At 42.0% G+C, this 25,675-nt stretch overlaps 1 protein-coding gene across 2 annotated transcripts in view; it reads left to right on the forward strand.

Moving 5' to 3' along the window:
* Window positions 1-22,372, forward strand: part of LOC129811847 (potassium channel subfamily K member 10-like) — a 47,670-nt gene extending 25,298 nt beyond the window's left edge. For both annotated transcript variants that reach the window (XM_055863518.1, XM_055863517.1), the window contains exons 3-7: window positions 16,119-16,236; window positions 16,831-16,991; window positions 18,066-18,258; window positions 18,880-19,022; window positions 19,438-22,372. In XM_055863518.1, the coding sequence (XP_055719493.1) occupies window positions 16,119-16,236; window positions 16,831-16,991; window positions 18,066-18,258; window positions 18,880-19,022; window positions 19,438-20,028 (1,206 nt within the window). In that variant the 3' untranslated portion in view covers window positions 20,029-22,372. The remainder of the gene's footprint in view (window positions 1-16,118; window positions 16,237-16,830; window positions 16,992-18,065; window positions 18,259-18,879; window positions 19,023-19,437) is intronic.
* The last annotated feature ends 3,303 nt before the right edge of the window (window positions 22,373-25,675 follow it).

Raw genomic sequence — 25,675 nt, forward strand, 5'->3', positions numbered from 1 at the left:
ATGTATTTGGCTAAGGTGTATGTACACTTCCAACTTCAACTGTACATATGACATAGCCACCAAGCAAGCCCAGGAGCCATGCTATGTAATTCACATGATGAATGAGAATAGCAGAGGCAAGCTTCACTTTTCTCTTCCTGAATAGGTTCTTCATTAGTCTCAGCTTTTAGGTACTAAATGTCCCCAAAGACAGAATCAACGCTGCTCCAGTGAGTATCGGAGTGCCTATCTTTCTTTTGCCTGCTTTATTTATATTATTTCCACACCCAGTTACATTCAGATTAGTGGAGTGTCATCTTTTTCATTATCTCTGCAGTGGCTGATATTCTTAAGAGGAATGAAAACAGGCTAACTAACCAACTGCTGTATTTGTAGAAATCAATGGCAGTATTTCCTGAAGGAGGTGTTGACATAAAAAAAACTTTAGCATGGTGTGCCTAGAGGCTCCATTGGGAATCTATTATTCATTGTATGGTCTGCCAGTCACAGACCTTCCCCATAAGCAGCAGCAGCAGCATCAGCCAGCTGCATCCACATCTGACCCAGCGGAGAGCATTGGGAATCTATTATTCATTGCATGGGCCGCCAGTCACAGACCTTCCCAATAAGCAGCAGCATCAGCCAGCAGCATCCACAGCTGACCCAGCGGAGAGCATTTCCTGTGGTTTATAATGGTATTGAGCAACTATAGAGATTATTTGTGAATGCCATAGTATCCAAATTATATCAAGGATTTAGAAGAAGTGCTAGTTTTGTTTTTTTTCTTCAGTATAAAGGAATACATTGGAAATATGACGTTGAGTCAGGGCTGTGGCGGTGACCGTATTTTACATTTTTATTTATTTCAACTTTATTTAATTTAACCAGGTAGGCCAGTTGAGAACAAGATCTCATTTACAACTGCGACCTGGCCAAGATAAAGCAAAGCAGTGCGACAAAAACAACATGGAGTTACACATGGGATAAACAAACTTACAGTCAATAACACAATAGAAAATCTGTATACAGTGTGTGCAAATTAAGTAAGGAGGTAAGGCAGTAAATAGGCCATAGTGGCGAAGTAATGACAATTTAGCAATTAACACTGGAGTGATAGATGTGCAGATGAGGATGTGCAAGTAGAAATACTGGTGTGCAAAAGAGCAGAAAAAACAAAAAACAAATATGGGGATGAGGCAGGTAGTAGGTTGGATGGGCTATGTACAGATGGGCTATGTACAGATGGGCTGTGTTCAGCTGCAGCGATCGGTAAGCTGCTTTGACAGCCGATGCTTGAAGTTAATAAGGGAGATATAAGTCTCCAACTTCAGTGATTTTTGCAATTCATTCCAGTCATTGGCAGCAGGGAACTGGAAGGAAAGGCGGCCAAAGGGGTGTTGGCTTTGGGGATGACTAGTGAAATATACCTGCTGGAGCGCGTGCTACTGGTGGGTGTTGCTATGGTGACCAGTGAGCTGAGATAAGGCGGAGCTTTACCTAGCAAAGACTTATAGATGACCTGGAGCCAGTGGGTTTGGTGGCGAATATGTAGCGAGCACCAGCCATCGCGAGCATACAGGTCGCAATGGTGGGTAGTATATGGGGCTATGGTGACAAAACGGATGGCACTGTGATAGACTGCATCCAATTTGCTGAGTACAGTGTTGGAGGCTATTTTGTATTACCACCACACCAGCAGGTGTAGTATTACCACCACACCAGCAGTCATGAGTCATGACCGCAGTCAAATTCCACGTGACCGTTGGCGTCATGGTAATCTCCTCCTCCTATGCGATCTGTACAATGGGGCTGATACATATGTAGTACCCAACTCGCTAACGAGCGGCAGGACTCCAATGGCCTGGTACTCAGCGCTCTATTGTCCCTCTAATCCCTCTGATGGCAATGCAAATGATATGTGGATCTTGTATCAAAGCCAAACACAACATAATGGCCAATTATTTCTAAGGTGATGATTAATTCAAAGCATTTAAAACGTTGCATGTAGAACACGCATACGCATTTTAGAACTTATGCATACTGTATGCATAGGCAAATGAGCCCAAACCTGAAAAAAATAACTGAATTAAAATAATGATTGTGCCGTTATACAACACATAGCCTACCACTTAATACGCACGGCAGAAAGACACTTTGGTACATAATTGGTCTAGCCTATACTCCAAAATTAAACAAACTGTAGTAATCGTCTTTGAGTGTGGACTGTATTATTATGTATACTGGATGGACTGGTTACCTTATACTACGCTCCAAACGTTCTATCCATGTGGCTGGGATAGAATGTAGGCCTATAGACCTTGGTGATGCTGTTGGTTCATTGATTGTGCAGGCCGGCATACTGAGTTAGCCTACAACTATAGTGAATTTGTATTTGATTTTAAATAGACTAGTAATATTTTCAAAATTAATAGGCTGACATTTAGCTACAGAATGCCTCACCGCTGTGCGTTTCCATCTTCTCCTCTCTTTCCTTCATTACTTTATTGAGCGTGCAGTTAGAGGGGCTGTAAAGAGTTTAATGAAATATGTTTTGTTGTAAAACATTTTTTTATACTATCAATGTTCCTGAACTGATTTCACTTGGTTTACCAAATGAAGTGTTGGGTAGCTGCATGAACAAGGTTGGCGAGCCCATGGCATACAGAGTACTAGGTAGCTGCATGAACAAGGTTGGCGAGCCCATGGCATACAGAGTACTGGGTAGCTGCAGGAACAAGGTTGGCGAGCCCATGGCATAAAGAGTACTGGGTAGCTGCAGGGACAGGGTTGGCGAGCCCATGGCATACAGAGTACTGGGTAGCTGCAGGAACAGGGTTTGTAGAGCCCATGGCATACAGAGTTTGGGCGAAATATCACCTGTCGAGAAACAAAGGCTACTACTCAAACAGTGGTTGATGCGTGGTGTGAAATAAGGGTTCTTATAAGCCCAGACATTTCTATATGCAATCTGGTGTGAACGTTTTGATGGTTGCCACTAAAAAGAGGAGGATCCCAGCTGCTACTCTATTTATTTCTCAGCTGCTAATATTAAGCACATTGCCTACCCGGCATGATTGAAAAAGGAAGCATGGGAACGTGCAGCCTCCATTCGCTATTCGAGTGTTTACGGATGACATGTCTTTTTCCCCTGCCCGTTGTCCTGTCCATTTGATAATGGCCCATTCTAAATTTAAACTAATTTCACATATTAGTAAAGAGAAGATTAAATTGAGAATAGTCTCATGGGTGAGAGTATTATTACTTGATGAGAGAACAGCGTGTGCAGCCTGGCACAAGGAACAGAGTGCAGTGTGACTTTTTAAATGAATCAATATAGGCACATCATGCAACCCATATGTGCTTTGATTTTTAAGACATTTTAAGGTTTGTGTCATTCACAACTAAAGTTGCCAAATAGACTAATAAACTAGTAAATCTAGCATATAGGACCTGTTTCAAATGATCACCTTTATGCTCAACATAGCCACCTTACTAAGGAATGTGAAAAATATCCTTTCTGTTTTATTCATCCAAGTTGAATTATATTCTTCTCACTATAAAATGATATAATATAAAATAATGGCTTGGGATTTATAAGCATATCTTGTCTGCTAAATTAACTAGCCTACAGCCTAGGCTGCCAATGGCATGGCAAATAGCCAGATAACATACATATACTCACTGACTCAAAAGATGCTATTTCGTTCTTCTGAAATACATTTTCTTCATATCATGATGATTCTTTATACCTGCCTAAAATAAATAATCGATTTATTGTGATGGTGTATATTAAAAATACCTTTTAAAAATTCTAAAAGCGCACATCAGTGGCTTGTATGTGTGGAGGCCTGGAGATGCTAAATGTGTTTATGTTAATTAACGGTCAATTAACGTGAGACCGGCAGTCATTTGCATGACAGTTACCGGCTGACAAAATTTCAAGACCGCCACAGCCCTAGGTTGAGTCACTCCTTAATTGATGACAGAGCAAACAAAATGCATTGATTTCCAGTACATGTTGTCATGACGTGCCCCTTTTGGGTGAGGATCATAGCCCCCCCCCCTCTCTCTCCCACCACAGGTTTATGACGGTTGTAAATACCGGAACTCCTTTCCCCACTCTGCCGAAATGAAAGTTGAGAATCCCTTTGTTAACAAAGAGAGACACTTGGACATCAAAAGGTTGAATAATTGAACAGTATTTCTGTTGTCCAAGCAGTTGGAGTGGTCCGTGGACACTTAAGGAACAGTCATGTCTAGTTTGTTTCATTTGTTGACCTCATGAAGGACAGGAGACACACAGTACTGTGTCTTTGTTTGTATACACTTCTCAATGATGGGGTTTGCATCTGTATGTTGTATAAAACAAATGATTGTGTATAGGAATACATTTGGAAAGATGTAATGTGATGTTAGTCTCTAAATGAGAATTGTTTTTCATAGTAACTTATGATCAGTCAGTGGCCACGCCCCTGTGAGCACAGACATTTACATCGGTGTCATGGAACACCCCCTTTTCTACTCCAGTATAAAAACCACTTCTGACAAAATTTACATTAGACAAGAAAACATGGAGCTGTCGCTACATGTTGAAACGGTTGGCAACTCTACCAAAGGACAAGACCAGAGAACGTGGAGATCATTCCCACTTTGAAATGGCTAAGAAATCTACAAACTAAAGAACAATTATTCAGGCTGCCGCTGTTTAAGTACTTTAGTCTGGTAAACGCAACCAGTTGAACGGCTAAATGGTACTCTGACGTATCCATTATAACAAGCTACAACTCCGAAAGACTTTGATCTCTGGTGGACAAACCAGAGATTTCTGTCAACAGTCTATCCAGCAGACGGACCGGCAATCGCAGAAAGGGATAACAAAGGCATACACTCGTAAATATGTAAATTGCAATTTATTTTCTAATGAGCAGTTGTTCATGTTCAAAGTATAAGCATTTCCATGACTGTAGTGTATGTACGGGGTTCCACTCTGAGTTTTCCGCTCCTGAGCTGGCCCCACCCCTTTCCTTTGTCTACCAAGCTGTCATAATGGCTTAGCCCACTAGGGACTTTTCAGTGTATCATGTCAGTAACCAATGTAATTATATTGTGTGTGTGTTTATGTAATTCTGTGATTGATTAGTTAGTTAGTAAATAAATAATTAAGCCAATTTGTATATCGCTGATTCATGATTTGATGCTAGGGTTCGTGCAGATATCCAATGGTTTGCAACATTCAGGAATGAGATTGATGAGGTAATAATACGTTGATAGAAGACTGTAATTAATAAGATATGAAAATATCTGATGAGTTAATTCAGGAAATAGAGACTCTATAAACAATTTCCCGTGGTGCCCCGACATCCTAGTTAATTAAAGTTACATGATTAGTTTAATTACATAAGGAATAATAACACATAGAGAATTGATTTGATAATATAACAGTCTTGATATTTAATGATAGTCAACGCTACGACAATTCCCATCTTCTATAACAAGTCACATCTAGACATTAGCCTTCATTTGACAGATACATCCATGTCTGAAGCTCAGCAAAAGGACGTTACAGTAAAAGCAGCAACTGTGCCCACTTGAGAGATGTCCTGTGGTGGGGCGTGCACTCTTAAAACAAGCACTCCATCAATATGACTGGGATTTATCTGTTCCCCTAACAGGTTCTAAAGCCCGGCCATTAGTGCTGTGTCAAGCCTGTCATTCAGCCATCATTCATCCTGATGGCCATGGGCAGTAGCCCAGCTTTCGGTGTCTCACTGTTGTCATTCTGTTTGACAGGGGCGTCGGTTGCGATATGGCAATTTCGAGAAGAGTGTGTGTGTGTGCATGCATGCATCAAATCAAATCAAATTGTATTTGTCACATACACGTGATTAGGAGATGTTATTGTGGGTGTAGCAAAATGCTTATGCTTCTAGATGTGACAGTGCAGCAGTATCTAACAGGTAATATCTAACAAATTACACAACATATACCCAATACACACAAATCTAAGTAGGATTGAATTAAGACTATATACATATGGACGAGTGATGTCAGAGCGGAACGGACTAAGATACAGTAGAATAGTATAGAATACAGTATATACATATGAGATGAGTAATACAAGATATGTAAACATTAAGTGAATGAGATACTGTAGAAGAGTAAAGAAAACAGTATATACATTGGAGATGAGTAATGCCAGATATGTTAACATGAAGTGACTAAGATCCCGTAGAATAGCATAGAATACGTGTGTTTGTATGTGTGTCTCTGAAGTGTGTCTGCTGCCCACCCACTGTGTGCCCACCGGGACATTGGGCCTAATTGGCAGTGCCTGGCAGGGTTGGTATGACTCAGTGTGTGTGGCACAATGGGACTTCATGGTGTCATCCACTCCAATCAAGACCTGTTGTTTTTCTTATCTAAGAGCTTTAGCTCTGAAATATAGTTTTTTAATGTTATACTGTCCACAGGCAGTTGTTTTTTTATAGTAAATATATTATTTGCCCTAAACTGTCTTTACTGGGTGGAAAAGCTGTAATTTACAGCGCAGCTATAATGGGTTTTTGTATTAGCAGTTACTCAAGCGTTTCCTCCTGCAGGCATACACAAACACACTCCTGCAACATTACAATGCCCTTGGTAAAGTTGCAGTCACTACCTGTTTGTGGCACTAATCACTGATTAATTTGATTAGCAATAGACAATTGATTTAACCCAGGTTCAAGGTTAAATCCAGGTGGAATGATTGCAAAACTTATCTCTAATGATATGTAGGTGTAACGACTCTCGTCGGTGGAAAGAGAGGAGGACCAAAGCGCAGCGTGGTACGTTTCCATATTTATTGGAACACTTTTTTCAATACGAACAAAAAACAATAAACAGACGAAAACCGACGAAACTACAGTCCTGAACTAGAGAACATAAAACGCACGAACAGGAACAATCACCCACAAACAAACAGTGAAAACAGGCTACTTTAATATGGTTCCCAATCAGAGACAATGACAAACACCTGCCTCTGATTGAGAACCATGTTAGGCCAAACAACAAACCCAACATAGAAACACAAAACATAGAATGCCCACCCAGCTCACGTCCTGACCAACTAAACAAAGACTAAACAAAGGAAATAAGGTCAGGAACGTGACAGTAGGTTTAATGTAGGGTTAAAACCAGTGCTAACTAAGCATGCAGAGAATTTAATGTCTACCAGTAAGGATATTCTTTTGTCACACTAATGTATTCCTTTCATCATACAGACATCAAACCATACAGCTTGAATGATGTAGCTAGTGGGTTGATTAATCCAGGTGAGGTTTTGTGAGAACTAAAATTAATCAGGAAGACAGAGAGGAAAAGTGAATAATTTATATAGTGATTGTATGTATTAACTGATTGTATGTGTCACTGTGTTAACTAACCTCCACATGAGCTTCAATGCCATACAATTCTCCTTCCGTGGCCTCCAACTGCTCTTAAATGCAACTAAAACTAAATGCATGCTCTTCAACCGATCACTGCCCACACCTGCCCGCACGTCCAGCATCACTACTCTGGACGGTTCTGACTTAGAATATGTGTACAACTACAAATACCTAGGTGTCTGGTTAGACTGTAAACTCTCCTTCCAGACTCACATTAAGCATCTCCAATCCAAAATTAAATCTAGAATTGGCTTCCTATTTCTCAACAAAGCATCCTTCACTCATGCTGCCAAACATACCCTCGTAAAACTGACCGTCCTACCGATCCTAGACTTCGGCGATGTAATTTACAAAATAGCCTCCAACACTCTACTCAGCAAATTGGATGCAGTCTATCACAGTGCCATCCGTTTTGTCACCAAAGCCCCATATACTACCCACCACTGCGACATGTATGCTCTCGTTGGCTGGCCCTCTCTTCATATTCATTGCCAAACCCACTAGCTCCAGGTCATCTATAAGTCTTTGCTAGGTAAAGCCCCGCCTTATCTCAGCTCACTGGTCACCATAGCAGCACCCACACGTAGCACGCGCTCCAGCAGGTATATTACACTGGTCACCCCCAAAGCCAATTCCTCATTTGGCCGCCTTTCCTTCCAGTTCTCTGTTACCAATGACTGGAACGAACTGCAAAAATCACTGAAGCTGGAGACTCATATCTCCCTCACTAACTTTAAGCACTAGCTGTCAGAGCAGCTCACAGATCACTGCACCTGTACATAGCCCATCTGTAAATAGCCCATCCAACTACCTCATCCCCATACTGTTATTTATTTTATTTATTTTGCTCCTTTGCACCCCAGTATCTCTACTTGCACACTCATCTTCTGCACATCTATCACTCCAGTGTTTAATTGCTATATTGTAATTATTTCGCCACCATGGCCTATTTATTGCCTTACCTCCCTTATCCTACCTCATTTGCACACACTGTATATAGACTTTTTCTATTGTATTATTGACTGTATGTTTTTTTATTCCATGTGTAACTCTGTGTTCTTGTTTGTGTCACACTGCTTATCTTGGCCAGGTCGCAGTTGTAAATGAGAACTTGTTCTCAACTGGCCTACCTGGTTAAATAAAGGTGAAAAAATAATAATATATATATATATATTTTTTGTCCTGAGGTACTCAGGCTGCGCTGACAGAGCTAAAACCAGACATTTCATGTCTAACCTTTTGAGCCTCTATAATATAGAGTGCCTCTCACTGATGCACTACCCTAAATTCAATGATGTGGAGATTGTAATGCACATTTAAGGAGAGGGGGAACTCATCCTTTCAATCTGTGGTTCCACCTATAGATCCAGAATTCCTTTGGTGGAAGGCTTGCTTGAGGAACATGTAGTTATGGACAATCTATTTCTGCCAGGCACAGTGGACCTATGGAAACCTTTTAAATCTTACGTCAATGACCACATCATTCCTAATACTGTTAGAATTAAACTGAGAATAGAATTAGTATAAGGATTTAGCCTGAGGGGAACAATAATATCTGTTAGTAAAACCTGGACAGAGATATTATTCCAGACTGTGCCGCTAACAACAAAGGAAATGCTCTCAAGGAATCTATTTCCTCTATGCTTCCTCTGTCTATGGTCAGTTCTTTTATTGCTCATAATTTTTCTTTTTTTCTTCATACCTCTATTTATCGATGATAGGTGATTGAGAATACATTCTCCTTTACAATAACCTGGTGTATATATTCAACTGCTCAAGTGTAAAGTTGATCTTGGCTTAGTCAAGAGAAGCAGGGAAATAGACAACTAGACTTAATGGCATGGACTGACCAAGTGAATCCAGATGAAAGCTATGATCCCTTATTGATGTAACTTGTTAAATCCACTTCAATCAGTGTAGATGAAGGGGAGTAAACAGGTTAAATAAGGATTTTTAAGCGTTGAGACAATTGAGACATGGATTGTGTATGTGTGCCATTCAGAAGGTGAATGGACAAGACAAAAGATTTAAGTGCCTTTGATATGGTAGTAGGTGCCAGGCACACCGGTTTGAGTGTGTCAAGAACTGCAATGCTGCTGGATTTTTCACGCTCAACAGTTTCCCATGTGTATCAAGAATGGTCCACCACCCAAAGGACATCCACCTAACTTTTTTTATTTTTTATTTATTTTTAATTTTACCCCCTTTTCTCCCCAATTTTCGTGGTATCCAATCGCTAGTAATTACTATCTTGTCTCATCGCTACAACTCCCGTACGGGCTCGGGAGAGATGAAGGTCGAAAGCCATGCGTCTTCCGAAGCACAACCCAACCAGGCCGCACTGCTTCTTAACACAGCGCGCCTCCAACCTGGAAGCCAGCCGCACCAATGTGTCGGAGGAAACACCGTGCACCTGGACAAGGATATCCCTACCGGCCAAACCCTCCCTAACCCGGACGACGCTAGGCCAATTGTGCGTTGCCCCACGGACCTCCCGGTCGCGGCCGGCTGCGACAGAGCGCGAACCCAGAGACTCTGGTGGCGGAGCTAGCACTGACCACTGCGCCACCCGGGAGGCCCTGACATCCACCTAGCTTGACACAACTGTGGGAAGCATTGGAGTAAACATGGGCCAGCATCCCTGTGGAATGTTTTACACCTTGTATGGGCATGCCCCAACAAATTGAGGCTGTTCTGAGGGCAAAACGGGGTGCAAGTCAATATTAGGAAGTTGTTCCTAATGTTTTGTACACTCAGTGTAAACAGAGCTGAAAAGTGACTGGTAGCAGGAATATATACATTTTTATGGTAATATACTAATGTAATATATATATATATATATATATATATATATATATATATATATATATATATACTGAACAAAAATATAAATGCAACATGTAAAGTGTTGGTCCCATGTTTCATGAGCTGAAATAAAAGATCCCAGACATTATCCATACGCATAGATTAGGGCCTAATGAATTGATTTCAATTTCCTTATACTGTATGAACTGTAACTCAGTAAAATCTTTGACTTTGTTGAATGTTGCATTTATATTTAATTCCGCCAATTCTTTTTTTCGGGCCTTTCTCAGACACCGTCTGGCATGTATGTCCTGGATGGCTGGGAGCTCTCTCCCAGTGATGCGCTGGGCCGTCCGCACCACCCTCTGTAGCAGTGGCTGTCGGTGCCTTTTAAAATGAGGAAGGACGATTATAATTTTTTATGAGCATGGCCTTATTTCTATTACAGCATATTGGATGACTGTGATTCATATTCCATCCACCCAGCTCAATGTAACATCAATAGGTTTAGGCTACTACATGATACTCAAATTTTTCCTATACCCATCATGAGGTTGCTACAACACAGGTCGAGAGAAGGTTTTGAGTACTCAAGGTGACAGACAGTGACACATTTAATAACGCCTTGCACACTCTTGCCTGCATCTAGCTGATCTAGGGTGTAATCTTTAGTCCAACAGTCGACAAACTTCTGTTTAAGAAACGTTTTTCAACAGAATTGGCGGAATTAATACACACCTGATCACACGCAAACACAGTGAATTTTCACAGCAGTCACATACAAACACCATGGATCATTTTTCTCTGTACTATGCATTCTTGCATCTACGTGCTCTCCTCCTCTGAACCTTTTCCCTTTGCTTGTGGACTTCAGTGCACAACATATCAGCTTTCTGTGACCAGGTGAAAAAAACTTTCCGAGCCAAATATATCATAACCAATAATGCGCTACACACAGCCTACCAACATTGTCGTAGCTACTAGAACTAACGCGTTAGTAAACTGGCTACAATCATGCAGTACAGTGAAAGCAGCAAGCAGTTTGGCAGTTACACCAAAGGGCCCCGGTGGCAATAAACTAATAAAACCAAAAAGCTTACCTTGACTTGGAAGAGTTCCAGTGTTGGATAGCCATAGCCATCTACAGTAGCTAACATAGCATTCCTTTTGGTTTGAGCCCGGTGTTTGAGAAGGCTAAACTAGCTAGCTGCATTCACTAGCTAAGTTAAAGTGAACAAAAATACAACGAAATATAGCTATAGCTTGCTTCTCCTTCATTTTTAAAGATATTCATTTGTTCAAAACTGTTCAACTATTGTCTCTCTTTGAGTAAACTACTCACCACATTTTATGCACTGCAGTGCTAGCTAGCTGTAGCTTATGCTTTTAGTACTAGATGAATTCTCTGATACTTTGCTTATCATGCATCTGTCTCAAAACAGGGGCAATGAAAAAAACTTCATGTCATCTGTGCACTTAAAATAGTGAATGGAGGACGCTTCTTCTGTGGTTAATTTTCATGCCAGCCAGGTAGGCTATTCTCCTGTTGTAAAGATAAGCAATGTGCTTAATTTTAGGAAAGTTGAGAAATAAATATAGTTAGGCCCAGCCTATAGAAGGCTGATGGGATCCTCTTTTTCTAAGCGGCCATCACTCTGTTTTCTCGCGCAATTGAATAGCCTATAGAAATGTTGCGCATCATGAGCTCATGGGCTCTCGTGAAGTGTTTGATTAGATTTTCGATTACATTTGCATTGATGTCAGCGTGATTAGAGTTACAATAGAGTGGGAAAGGGGGATACCTAGTCAGTTGTACAACTGAATTCCTTCAACTGAAATGTGTCTTCTGCATTTAACCCAACCCCTCTGAATCAGAGAGGTGCGGGGGGTTGCCATAATTGACATCCACGTCTTCGGCGCCTGGGGAACAGTGTGTTAACTGCCTTGTTCAGGGGCAGAACAACAGATTTTTTTACCTTGTCAGCTCGGGGATTTGATCCAGCAACCTTTTGGTTACTGGCCTAACGCTCTAACCACTAGAGTGCTGAGTACCAGGCAGTTAGCAAGTATGGTAGGCTACTAATGACCATCAGCAGCATCAGAGCTTGAAAAAGTATAATTACCGTGACTAAACGGTAACGAGGAATTTGACCCCCTGTGTGGCGTAATACGGTCACCGCAACAGCCCTAGTCATAATTACTGTGTAAGTCTATGGAAGGGGTGGAGAACCATGAGCCTCCTAGGTTTTCTATTGAAGAGGAGGACTGAAGCTAGCTGTCCTCCGGCTACACCATGGTGCTACCCTACAGGGTGCTGTTGAGGCTACTGTAGACCTTCATTGCAAAACATTGTGTTTTAATCAATTATTTGGTGATGAATATATTTAGAATAGTTTTATAAAAAAATTCTAATGTTTTTAATTAAAATGACTGAGAAGGATGGTCCTCCCCTTCCTCCTCTGAGGAGCCTCCACTGTTCTGCAGGGCCTTCCGGTCGCGGGCAGTGCAGTTGCCATACGAGACAGTGATACAACCAGTCAGGATACTCTCATTGATGCAGCTGTAAAAGTTCCTGAGGATCTGAGGGGCCATGCCAAATCTTTTCAGCTTCCTGAGGGAGAAGAGGCACCGCCATGCCTTTTTTTTGGCCCCCTCGATGTGGATGTGGGTGTGCACCTCCCTGGTTTCCTGTAGTCCACGATCAGCTCCTTCGTCTTGCTGACGTTGAGGGAGAGGTTGTTGTCCTTGCACCACACTGCCAATTTTATTACCTCCCCCCTGTAGGCTGTCTCATCATCTGTTTCATCGTGTCGTCAGCAAACTTGATGAGGGAGTTGGAGTCGTGTGTGGCCAACAGTCATGGGTAAACAGGAGGGGGCTGAGCACACACCCCTGGGGGCCCCCCGTGTTGAGGGTCAGTGTGGTAGAGGTGTTGTTGCCTACTCTCACCACCTGGGGTCGGCCCATCAGGAAGTCCAGGATCCAATTGCAGAGGGAGGTTTTTCAGTCCCAGGGTCCCGAGCTTGTTGAAGAGCATGAAGGGCACTTTGGTGTTGAATGCTGAGTTGTATGCGATGAACAGCATTCTCACATAGGTATTCCTCTTGTCCAGGTGGGAGAGGGCAGTGCAATTGAGATTGCGTTGTCTGTAGATCTGTTTGGGCGGTATGTCAATTAGAGAGGGTTTAGGGTGTCTGGGATGATGGAGGTGATGTGTGCCATGACCAGCCTTTTAAAGCACTTCATGATTACAGATGTTAGTGCTAAAGAGCGGTAGTAGCAATCCAGCTAATCAGGTTTATAGAATAAACTGTCTATTTATGTTTTTAATACTGAAAGCAGCCCAATTAGATACACACCGTACTTAATGTTCTGCTTCTTACTTCCAACACATGCATATGTTACGCCCCTGAAAAAGGGGAGAAATGATCACGAGGGTGGTACGGTATTGTTTACTCTTTGAAACTTTTAGTGCAATCATTTGACAAAAGTAACACATTACAGAACAACAGATCTACAGGAAATAGATAGGTTTGTAGGGTACAAGGCTCATTCAAGTCACAACAGTATACACTGTAATTCACTGAAACAGATACTAAATTCAATATAACTGTCAAGCACAAAGCTTTAACTCAGTAAACCATAACTCAATTTATCAACAGGCAATAAAGTGTTTGAAAAACCATTATACACATAACACCGCAAAATATCTTATTAACAATGCACATGTTGATTCACAATCGACATCAAATGGCAGCTACTCTCAGTACGAAGCTATTCTTCGCTGCAACCGAGCAGGGCTCATATTACTCTCTGCAAACTTAACTAACTTCCTCAATATGTTGCTAAGACACACCTTAAACACTCTTGACATGTTAGCGAGTTATTACATTTAAATTACTCTTTTGTATCATCAATAACGTACCTGAAAAAGGGGAGAAATGATCACGAGAGTGGTACGGTATTGTTTACTCATTGAAACTTTTAGTGCAATGAGAAAAAGACCGCGATTTCTCCGGGAACTTGAGTGGAGACCAGAGCAATCGATCTCAGGCTCATAGATTAAGAGCATTTAGTAGATCACAGATTAACACTTTTACCCACGACAAAATAAAGTAATCAACATGACGTTTACACATTCCTCTCACAATTCGTACCCTTTGTACACTTGACGGATTTTAACACAATTATATAAATGTTATCAATCTCTATCAACTAATACTGAATGCATGATCTTCTTAACCTTAGATGTTTTAAGATCCTCACATACTATGAACTTACTAATACTTTTTAATGCATAACAGGCTATGAGTATTTCCGTTTAACCTGTCACACATATATATTAGAGGGCATGTGCAATGATGTGTAGAAAGTAGTGCTCCTCTGCTGAAGATGTGCTTTTTACTCCGTCTCTCTCTGTATATGTGACAGCAGGGTAGATAGATCCATATTCACGAGGGAGTACTCATCACTACCACCTGACAGCATGGAGGAGAAGGGAGGAGGTGTTTACTAGGCAGGCATTGGTTGGTCTTGTATTTGTATATTCCCATCAAGAAGGCTACAAGTGCTGAGGCAGTTTCATTCTATTGTTCATTCTAATCTACGATTCCCTCTTCTGAAATAGCTCTACTTCAGCAGAAGTGCAGAATTTAAAGGTCTTTAGGGAAATATACAAATATTTGTAATTTCTTCCGTAAGTCCTTATTGTATAACGCACATAAACATTGTGATTATATAATGGAGAAAATGGAGATAATATACTACTTTGTTTGGGTACTTGCTACAGTACAGAATAAGGAGACAATGAGAGGTAGTAGGAGACTGTAGTTCTCTAATGTTAATGCTCTGCCTCTGACATAGAGCAGGAGAAAAAAGTCAGGGACTAAATAAGACCTGAGATCGGAGAGAAAACAAAATATAAAAGTCTTCCTGTAGGTGACTGTCTCCGCGGACGTTCGCTAAGTGTAGGAGGAAATGCCAAAACACTAGTATTTTAAGCTTGGCCACACACACACCAAACCACCAAACACTTTGAACAGTCTTCGTAGTAGAGGAAGTTGGCATTCCTGTAAGAATGTGCTAAGTATGGGGTTGTATGGTGTGAGTATTGACTGTGATACATTAATGTTGTTGATATTATGGACTAATCTGACATTTGCTATGCAGCCATCTTTCATCCACCACTCAGTAAAGCCCTGATAGTAATTATTACAAAGGAAGTGTTCCTTATGGATGTGCCCTGTGCCTGGACAGTGGGTACCCAACCCTTCAGATTTACTGACTCTGACTCTCACATACCTGGCCAGTTCAGCAGGGCAGAAGTGCTGGGGCGGACCACGACTGCTGTCTGCCTTGCACGCCACAAGCACACAGCTAGCCATCTGGACAGTGGAAAACCCTGAACACCACCCCACCTTGTCCTGCCTAACTCCTCAGTGCCCTCCCTCCCTCCCTCCCTCCCTCCCTCACTCCCTCACTCCCCACCATACATCCGCCTGCCACTGGTGACCTTCAAGGTTCATCTGAAGAGGTTGGCACAATCATCAGTCATTTGCTCTCAAGTACATTGCATAACCCATGCTGTGTATGGCACACACAGGGGGCGGCCGTTTACGCCATGATGAGTTTATAGTGGCAATTAAATGCAGTCAAGACACATGTTAGGCTTATGGCATGGTACTGTCCTCTTTACTGTATGTAGCATGTGTTGAAAGACCAAAGACAACACAGGTTATTCCATTGGTTCCAAGATATCAAAGGGCTTGACTGTGGTTGGTTCTGGGTTCATTTTGTTCACCATTTGTCTGTTTAAGCAGATTAACTACACATTGAGCTGTATGGAATCGCTATGTAGCCTACCAGTTAAAATAACCTGCCCTATACTCTGTCTGTTTCTCTCTTTGTTAGCATTCCATAGACGCTGTCAGTGCAGGAGTCAGTCCGATCGGAGACACGTCTTACAACTCCAGTCACTGGGATCTGGGCAGTGCTTTCTTCTTTGCTGGAACCGTGATCACAACGATAGGTAATCTCCATCACCAACCTACTAACTCATTACTTGCTCCTCTTAACTGAGTAGAATAAAGCAATATCACTTTGACGTGAAAGTCACCTACGGGTGCCGTGACTCGCTAATTCAAGTGCAGTTCTGTCAGCATTACACTACTGAAATGTAATGTGTGCTATTTATCATGAGCTTGCTGGGAAATGGATAAAACAAATGTAATTCACAGGATGTACTTTATGCTAATGCCTGTGTGTGTGTGTCTTCACAGTACATGATTTAGTGACGATAATAGCATCCTATCGGGAGGTGGGAAGGAACAGTGTCACTAGGGTGTGTTTTTAGCAGAACATATGAATACATTTCATCTGTTTACACAATTACACTGCTTCTCTCACTTTGGAGAGGGACACACATCCCACCGTGCTGGTTTAGATGAAGCTGTGCCTTAGTCATCCCTGCCCTGTTTTGTCTCTCCATTTACTGCAAGTTGTAATTCATGTCATGTTCTCTGAGCCCAACCTGATTATTTCCTCTCTTAGTGCTTATTTACCTCCGACCTCCAACTGCAGGAATATAACACAGGCTTTACATAACAAAACACCACTGTGACAGGTTACGGGAACATAGCACCCAGCACGGAGGGAGGGAAGATCTTCTGCATCCTGTACGCCATATTTGGCATCCCGCTGTTTGGGTTCCTCCTGGCTGGCATCGGAGACCAGCTAGGAACCATATTTGTCAAGAGCGTCTTGAGGGTGGAGAAGATATACAGGGTAAATTGGATTACTTGAGAACTTTGGGTTTTGTTATGTACAGGGGATTTACTGGAACTGCACAAGCACATGATGCTTTCAGAGATAAGTTGGTTATAGTTAACTTACAATAAGTTTATTCAAATTAATTTAGACACACCATGTTTGATTACTTATTTTGTGAGGAAAGGGGTCTTTGAAAATGAGTATTTGGGGCATGTTATATACAGATGTAAGATCTTAATTTGAGCCAGTTTGCTACAGCAGGAAAATAATCCTGCAGCAACAGGACATTTGAAAATATTATATTATAATAGACATTTTTGTAGGCCTTGATCCTTGATACATTTTTCCTAAACCAATATGCTACACACAGTGAAAACCAGGCATATTACCTCCAACCTATAATCACCCCATTCTCTGTGAACAGCAACGTGAATAGGGTGATTACAGGATGATACAGTCATCCCTGTTAAAGCTATGTCTGTTATCCAGGTATTATACCAGGCTCAGGGAATGGTTTTGGACTCTTGTCCCCCCCCCCCCCCCCCAAGGAGTCAATACATGAGTCAGGCTAGCTGAGGCTGAGATTACGATGTGGTCTTTGTAGTGAGGGCAGAAGTGTTTGATGTAGTGTGGGAGCAGTGGAGGTAGAGGGCCAGGACCTGATTGAGATTCTGTGAGCAGTCTGTATGTATCAACCATCTCAGAGTAGGAGTGCTGATCCCTGTCCATGTAATCTTGTTTATTGGGATCTAAAAGCCAAAATGTAGAGCTAAGCCCCTCTTCAGACTACTGAAAGCCCCAGGGGACTTGAGTTTCTGTGACATAAGGGGAGTTTGGGAATTAGGATTTTCCTGCTGGATGAATGGAAGGGTGGTTTTGTATGGTTTTCTTGGTGCCTGGGGTACTCTGGGGTGTTTTGGCTAATAAATATTGATACATGAAGTAATTGACGAAACTGCATCTCTTCAAGCCTACTGTCTTTGAGCTGGAAATGTACTGTGTATAGCTAACTTTTATCAATCATTTTTTGACAACTTTGTGATTGTTGACTTACTGTCGTCCTCTGACCATGTCTTGTTTGTACTGCAGCAAAAACACAAACAGATCAGCCAGACCAAAATCAGAGTCACCTCCACCATACTCTTCATCATAGCCGGGTGCATAGTCTTCGTTGGCATCCCGGCAGTCATTTTCAAACACATCGAGGGATGGACGACTCTGGATGCTATCTACTTTGTCATCATCACGCTATCAACGATTGGCATAGGGGACTATGTGGCAGGTATGATAGTGTTACGGTATAACAGGTGTATGTACTGTGACTTTAGTTATCTGAAATTATCCATTGGATTCTCCATCAACTCAAAGTTTTATTTGCTTGTGTTTTGTTGTGTCTGCATTACATTGATAATCCCTTGAATAATGATGCTAAAAGTGACTGCCGGTAATTATATCTCAGGAAGACTTATCCCGGGGAATATTATGGCTAGAATAATCCAAAATAATGCTGATATAACATAAAGTCTCTTGAAAACCCAATTACAAATGTTGTGTTTGTCAAACTGAACCTTTCCACCTCCCTTGTCCTACTAATCTGTCTGTAATTAAAATATTTTTTGGGTGGTAAATGTTTTATTGTTGACAATAACTTTGTGGTAACAGGCATATACATACATACAGACAGACAGACAGACAGACAGACAGACAGACAGACAGACAGACAGACAGACAGACAGACAGACAGACAGACAGACACACATACATACATACATACATACATACATACATACATACATACATACATACATACATACATACATACATACATACATACATACATACATACATACACACATACATACATACATACATAACTGTAACAACTCTTCCTCTGTTGTTCCAGGTGGGGATCGGAAGATCGAGTACATGAAGTGGTACAAGCCTCTGGTCTGGTTCTGGATCCTGGTGGGCCTGGCCTACTTCGCTGCTGTCCTGAGCATGATTGGAGACTGGCTCAGAGTGCTGTCCAAAAAGACGAAAGAGGAGGTGGGTGCTGCTCATTAAATTACACTGCCTGTCATTACATTATCTAAAGCAGTGGAAACTAAAAGGTCACTCCTTACTAGACTCATCTCTTACCCTACCCACCTTTCTTCCGTGTCTGTTTTGCTATTATGCCATGTTGATGCCCCTGTCTGGAGCCCTTGAGACACTCCCGACAGACAGCTGTGTGTGAGAAGTGGTTAGAGATGCAGTCATTAGTGTTCAGGCTGACGTGTTAATAGTGAGCTTACTAAGCTATTTATCTGTACATACAGTATGGATGGATACTGTGGTATTGGCTTCCCATGGAAGGAGCTAGGCTTTTGTCTGAAGGGGAATTTGTAGAAGATCCAACAACTTTGATGTAATGCACCCCTTCCACCCTCCTGTCTCTAATGTCATCTTTGTGTAATTGCAGGTGGGGGAGTTCAAGGTCCATGCGGCTGAATGGAAGGCCAACGTGCGGGCCGAGTTCCGAGAGACGCGGAGGCGGTTGAGTGTGGAGATCCATGACAAGTTGCAGCGGGCCGCCACCATCCGCAGCATGGAGCGCAGGCAGCTGGGCCTGGAGCAGAGGGCCCACTCCCTGGACATGCTCTCCCTAGAGAAGAGGGCTGTGTTTGCCAGCCTGGACCAGGGCCGCTTCAAAACCTCCTCCCAGGAGAGCATCGACACCAAGCTGAATAACTTGAGGTCGAAAGGGGCAGGGGATCTTTGTTATGACCAGCGGAGAGGCAGCGAGCAGACACAGCAGGCCTCGTCAGAGGATAATCTCTTCAACCTCCGCTTCCGCTCCCTCACCAAGCTGGCCAAGAGACACAAGAACCGCGACCTGAAGAGGAACATTCCTGAGGACGTGCGGAGGGCCTGTGAGGCGATGGAGAGGAGGAGGGAGGAGGAGGGAGTGGAGAAGGAGGAAGAGGTGGAGGTGGGGGAGGAAGAGGAAGGGGGCGAGAGGAAGGAAGGCAATACCAGCTCAACGAATATAGAGTATGCAGACGAATGCTGAGGCCAAAGAAAGAGAGAACGATAGAATGTTGGAAGGAAGAGAGCTTGAGTCCCAGAAAAGTCCCTATTTTGATGTCTCAAATTGTGCCTTGTTGTTTTTTCTTTTCAGAGCACCCTACTTCCTATCCAACCCCACCCAACCCCCAACCGACAAAATAGCAGACGCAATGTGGGATAGCTTCTCTTTTTTACCCAAGGCTTATGTGAGCAAGTAACCCAGTGAACTCATGCAGGGTTTCCTAAACCCGGTCTGGGGACCCCTGGGTGCACGTTTTGTTTTTTTGCCCTAGCACTTCAAATAAGATGAGTTGGTTATTTGAATCTCTGTAGTCCTTGTGTAACGGATGTGAAATGGCTAGCTAGTTAGCGGGTACGCGCTAGTAGCATTTCAATCAGTTACGTCACTTGCTCTGAGACTTAAGTAGTGTTGCCCCTTGCTTTGCAAGGGCCGTGGCTTTTGTGGAGCGATGGGTAACGCTGCTTCGTGGGTGACTGTTGTCGATGTGTGCAGAGGGTCCCTGGTTCGCGCCCGTGTCGGGGCGAGGGGACGGTTTAAAGTTATACTGTTACATTGATGCTGTTGACCCGGATCACTGGTTGCTGCGGAAAAGGAGGAGGTTGAAAGGGGGGTGAGTGTAACGGATGTGAAATGGCTAGCTAGTTAGCGGGTACGCGCTAGTAGCATTTCAATCAGTTACGTCACTTGCTCTGAGACTTAAGTAGTGTTGCCCCTTGCTTTGCAAGGGCCGCGGCTTTTGTGGAGCGATGGGTAACGACTGTGCTTCGTGGGCGACCGTTGTTGATGTGTGCAGAGGGTCCCTGGTTCGCGCCCGTGTCGGGGCGAGGGGACGGTTTAAAGTTATACTGTTACACTTGGGTAAAAAACTAAATCAACAATTATTCCTACATTGGTTTTGAAATATAGCCCAAGGATAATCTACTCATATTTTATAACAAACAACCCCTACACTACACTCTGATTGTATATGATTTTGAAACAAAATTGGTGTCCAATGCAGTCAACATGAAGTCTAAAAACTTGAAAGCTCAGGGCGAGCTGTCCTGTTTGTTGTAATTTTAACTAAATGAAATGTACTGAATTCACTCTGTACTGTTAGTGGAACTAGAAACAATTAAGGGATTTTAAGGGCTGGGGTCAATCTGATCTCAAAGGAACGATTCAATTTAATCTACTTTTACTGATGAGGTTTTGATGGCCATTGGACCCAGTTCATTCTGCACATCATAGGAACGGTTTATTTGTGTGACATTTTGTTACTTTATTCTGTCATTTAAGATTGATTATGAATTTCATGTTTTTTATTAATTGTATTTTACACAGCATGTCTGTGTACAGTATCTATGTAATATCAATTTCTGCAATTCATTTTTTTTCACAGTAAAAGAGAATACAATTATATCTGTCCACCATACGCTACATGTATGTGTTAGTGTTTTTCCCTCACACAATCAGATCAAGTATTGCATTTACCTATACTGAGGCAGGAACTTTACCTTATGGGTTGTAGCCACTTTACAGATGATTAATGTTTTTGGTCCTTTGCTATGTTTTTGTCATTGATGTGCTTCCTGAAGCTTTACCTACTGGGCAAAAACTAGTTGAATCAATGTTGTTTCCATGTAATTTAAACCCCAAAAATCTACGTGATGTCATTGAATGAACGTGAAAAACTTGTTGGATTTGCAAAAGTCATCAACGTAAGGGAATTTCATTTTTTTTCACTCAACTTTGAACCTAAATCCAATGAAATGGTGACACTTGTTGATTTCGAAACTAAACGTTGAACTGACGTCTGTGCCCAGTGGGTACTCATTAATCAAAAACACTAATTGTGTGAATGGTGGTAACAACTTTTACTCTGTCAAATACAATTACATAATGGTTTTAGGTATGAATGAGCTAGCCTCTCCATGATTTATTAAGGGAACACATGATTATTGGATTTTTGGAAGTCTAGTTATGTTCCTCTACGGTGGAACATTGAATTCTGTCTCTGGTCCCTCTGGTCTTCTGCATAGTCAAAGAAGGAACAGATGCTGTCGGGACTTAGGCTCACTCATCATATCAACATCAACAACAACAACAACAACAACAACAACAATATCATATTGGATTGACTGAAAAGATTGTAGTCCTGATAATGAATAATTTAAGTACTGGTTGTAACCTCTATTTCTTGAATTCTATCATAAAAATGGCTTACCATGATAATGACCTTTCTAAGAACCAGAGTGGTTTTCCTTGCTCAGTCTTTTTTTGTGCAAACATTACATCAAATGAAGTGAGTGCCTTTCTGGGAATAAATATCACCAAGGAAAATTAAGCTGATGTTGTGAAATGGCTTCTTATCACTCGTGTCATGTGAGACTCCCAGAAGTCTCTTAAAGTCCCCAACCGCCATTATTTCCAAACTTGTAATTAACAGACTTAAAGAGACCATAATTAGATTTTCTGCAGAAGGAAATGATCAGATTTGACTTCTAGAATAGATTTACTAAACTAGCTTTGCTTTCTGGTCACAGTTTTTTTTATATTGTATTTGAAAATCAACAAAAAAACATACATAGACAAAAACAATAGACAACTTAACATTTACATACATTTCAACAAACATTAATGACATCACACTTGCTCAGACCCACATATTCCCACCGTATCCACACCCAATGTTGTTTTTTCATTGCTTGTAAGACCCATATGACTTCAGATTGTGTTATGTTGTTTCTGTCTGTAGACAGATTCTTTTCAATATTTGAATAATTCCGGTCACATTGTTGAGTGAGTGAAGTAAATCCAGGAGATATTGAGATATATCTACTGCATGACGGCAGGTAGTGAGGTGGCAGTTCGCCTAGTGGTTAGAGCGTTTGGACTAGTAACCGAAAGGTTGCAAGATCAATCCCCGAGCTGACAAGGTAAACATCTGTCATTCTGCCCCTGAAAAAGGCAGTTAACCCACTGTTCCTAGGCCGTCATTGTAAATAAGAATTTGTTCTTAACTGACTTGCCTAGTTAAAATTTAAAAAAATGACCATAGCCTATGCCTGATGTAAGTATACTGCTGTGTGTGGGGACTTTTTAAAGACACACAGACATTCTGTGTTTAGGGAATCTTCCTGGGGTGTTCCTGAAACACATTATTAATTGGATTTGAACGGTGGTTTCCCGGCAGCCTATTATCACTCTCATGCTGTACTGCATGTGAAAGATGCTGCAGAACAACATCTACAAACTGAAAGGAGGGCCTTGTGAGGAACCAGAGAGAAAAAGTAGAGAAGATGGTTTGAAATGAATTAGCTTAGTAGCTTACGTTATACAAGTTCAGCCTTTACAAAACAAATGATAAGGGATCTACAAGATACCAGTTAAAAGAAACAGCTTAATGCTAAAGAAATAACAACATAATAATGTGTAATATGTTACATAGGTAACGACAGAAAGAACATCTCCTGACATTGTGCAGAACATCGCTAACTGCTGATAATACTCCGGACCCCAGTGCTCTGACTGTGTCTCTTACAAGCAGCTTGGGTCACTCGTGGTGTCTCATGCTGGATCCAGTAAAACCTGCTGACAGAAACAGAAACAGAAATTAACAGAAATTAACTAACAGAAAGGGAATTAATCAAGACACCGAATAGAATAGGGAGAGAAAGCCATACCTGGGGCGGCAGGTAGCCTAGTGGTTTGAGCATTGGATTACTAACCGAAAGGTTGCAAGATCGAATCCCCGAGCTGACAAGGTAAAAATCTGTCGTTCTGCCCCTGAACAAGTCAGTTAACCCACTGTTCCTAGGCCGTCATTGAAAATAAGAATTTGTTCTTAACCGACTTGCCTAGTTAAATAATAAAAAACATTCTATCTAATAGAAGGGGTTGGGTTATCAGAGAGGTGGGGGCTGCTGCTGCCTTCAAGGTTGAAGCGTCCTCCACTTGCCTGCCTTCCCTTGTCTCTTTCCCTCCACTGATAAACCAAGATGAATTGGCTGGTGGTCTTACAACATTTATTTACGTCTTGAAACGGTAATCAATGGTAACAATGAAGCAGTAGCAGGTGCCTCGACTAGCCAGGGAAAAGTCCATGTGCTGACAAAACACAATCACCTTGTGGAGATTGGGGAGGCACCTTGGGGAGGCATTTGCTGATGTTATTGGCTGAATAAATAATCTATGGGTGTTAGATCCATTGTAATTATCTGATCATTATTATTAGTAGTTGGCATATAGATCAATTTGATTATCAATGTCTGTCTGTTTTTTTGTCTGCCAATCTAACATTATCTTCTGGTCAGTTCCTTTTCCCTATCAGTTCCTTTGCTTTATGTAGGCTGCAGGCTTAGCTGCTGAGCATAAAGAAACCCAGTGGTTCATGGTGGTATATTTAAGCAATAAGGCCCCAAGGGGTGTGGTATATGGCCAATATACCACGGCTAAGAGCTGTTCTTAAGCATGACGCAACATGGAGTGCCTGGATACAGCCCTTAGTCATGGTATATTGGCTATATACAACAAACCCCCGGACGTGCCTTATTGGTATTATAAACTGGTTACCAACGCAATTAGAACAGTGAAAATAAATGTTTTGTCATACCCGTGGTTTTCTGTCTGATGTACGACGACTGTCAGCCAATCAGCATTCAGGGCTCGAACCACCCAGTTTATAATATAGCTTACTTACATGCCAAATAGTCACGTTTAGCATTGAGTAATAATAATAATAAAAAAATCTTTAGGTTCAGACCCTCTTGTCTGTCTGCCGGCATGTTTGTCTGGACCACAGCCTTTTGACTCTCTCCCTGCCATGCATGCTCAGTGTTGGAGCCTGTAGCTCTCTCTGGGGTGAGCCGGACTGAACTCATATTTGGAGTCACAGCTGCACCCCCGGGCCGTGGTCCCAGGTTCCTACAGGGCCACAGGGCTGACCTCACATGACAGGGCCACAGAGTGAGGCATGTGGGAGCATGTGGAAAGGCCTGGTTGACAGCATTACCCATCTAAAATAAAAGGCCAAAGCCTCTGCATGTGATAAACAAATTGCATACTGTGGCAGACTGGAAACAATGACAAATTAATTCAACTATTTCTTGAGACACAGAAAGTGCTTCAGACTCAAAAAGCATAGCAACAAAGTCTTGGAGGTACAATGATGATTTACAGTCTTCTTAGATATTGGTTCAGTCTGATGGGAACACATTTGAAAACATGCCCCCTAGCTGAATATGAAGCTATGATCTCTGTATGCATTCCACTGCTTATTGTAAAGGAAGTGACTCAATTTTAAAAGGGTCCTTGATTAAAGTCAAACAGAAGTGAATGATATTCATCATGCTAAGTCACTGCAGTGCCGGTGGCTCACGGTTGCTCCTCCATTAAAGGGATGTAAATGACACTGAGGGGGTGGGACCATGCATCGGACCAGGGGCTGCAGAGAAAGAAAGAGACAGAGAGAGACAGTCCTTGGGCGTCTCGGACACATTACCAGCAATATGGTGGTGCGTGGCTTTGTCCAGTGGTGTTTCCATGCAGGCCCTCATGAGCACATCCCACCCAGTATTCACCCAATCCTGTTGACTATGCTTTCAGGTTTACTAGTGGAGTGATGGACTGAAAATCCATTCCAACATTC

Source organism: Salvelinus fontinalis, chromosome 15 (assembly GCF_029448725.1).
Source record: "Salvelinus fontinalis isolate EN_2023a chromosome 15, ASM2944872v1, whole genome shotgun sequence".
NCBI classification, from domain to species: Eukaryota; Metazoa; Chordata; class Actinopteri; order Salmoniformes; family Salmonidae; genus Salvelinus; species Salvelinus fontinalis.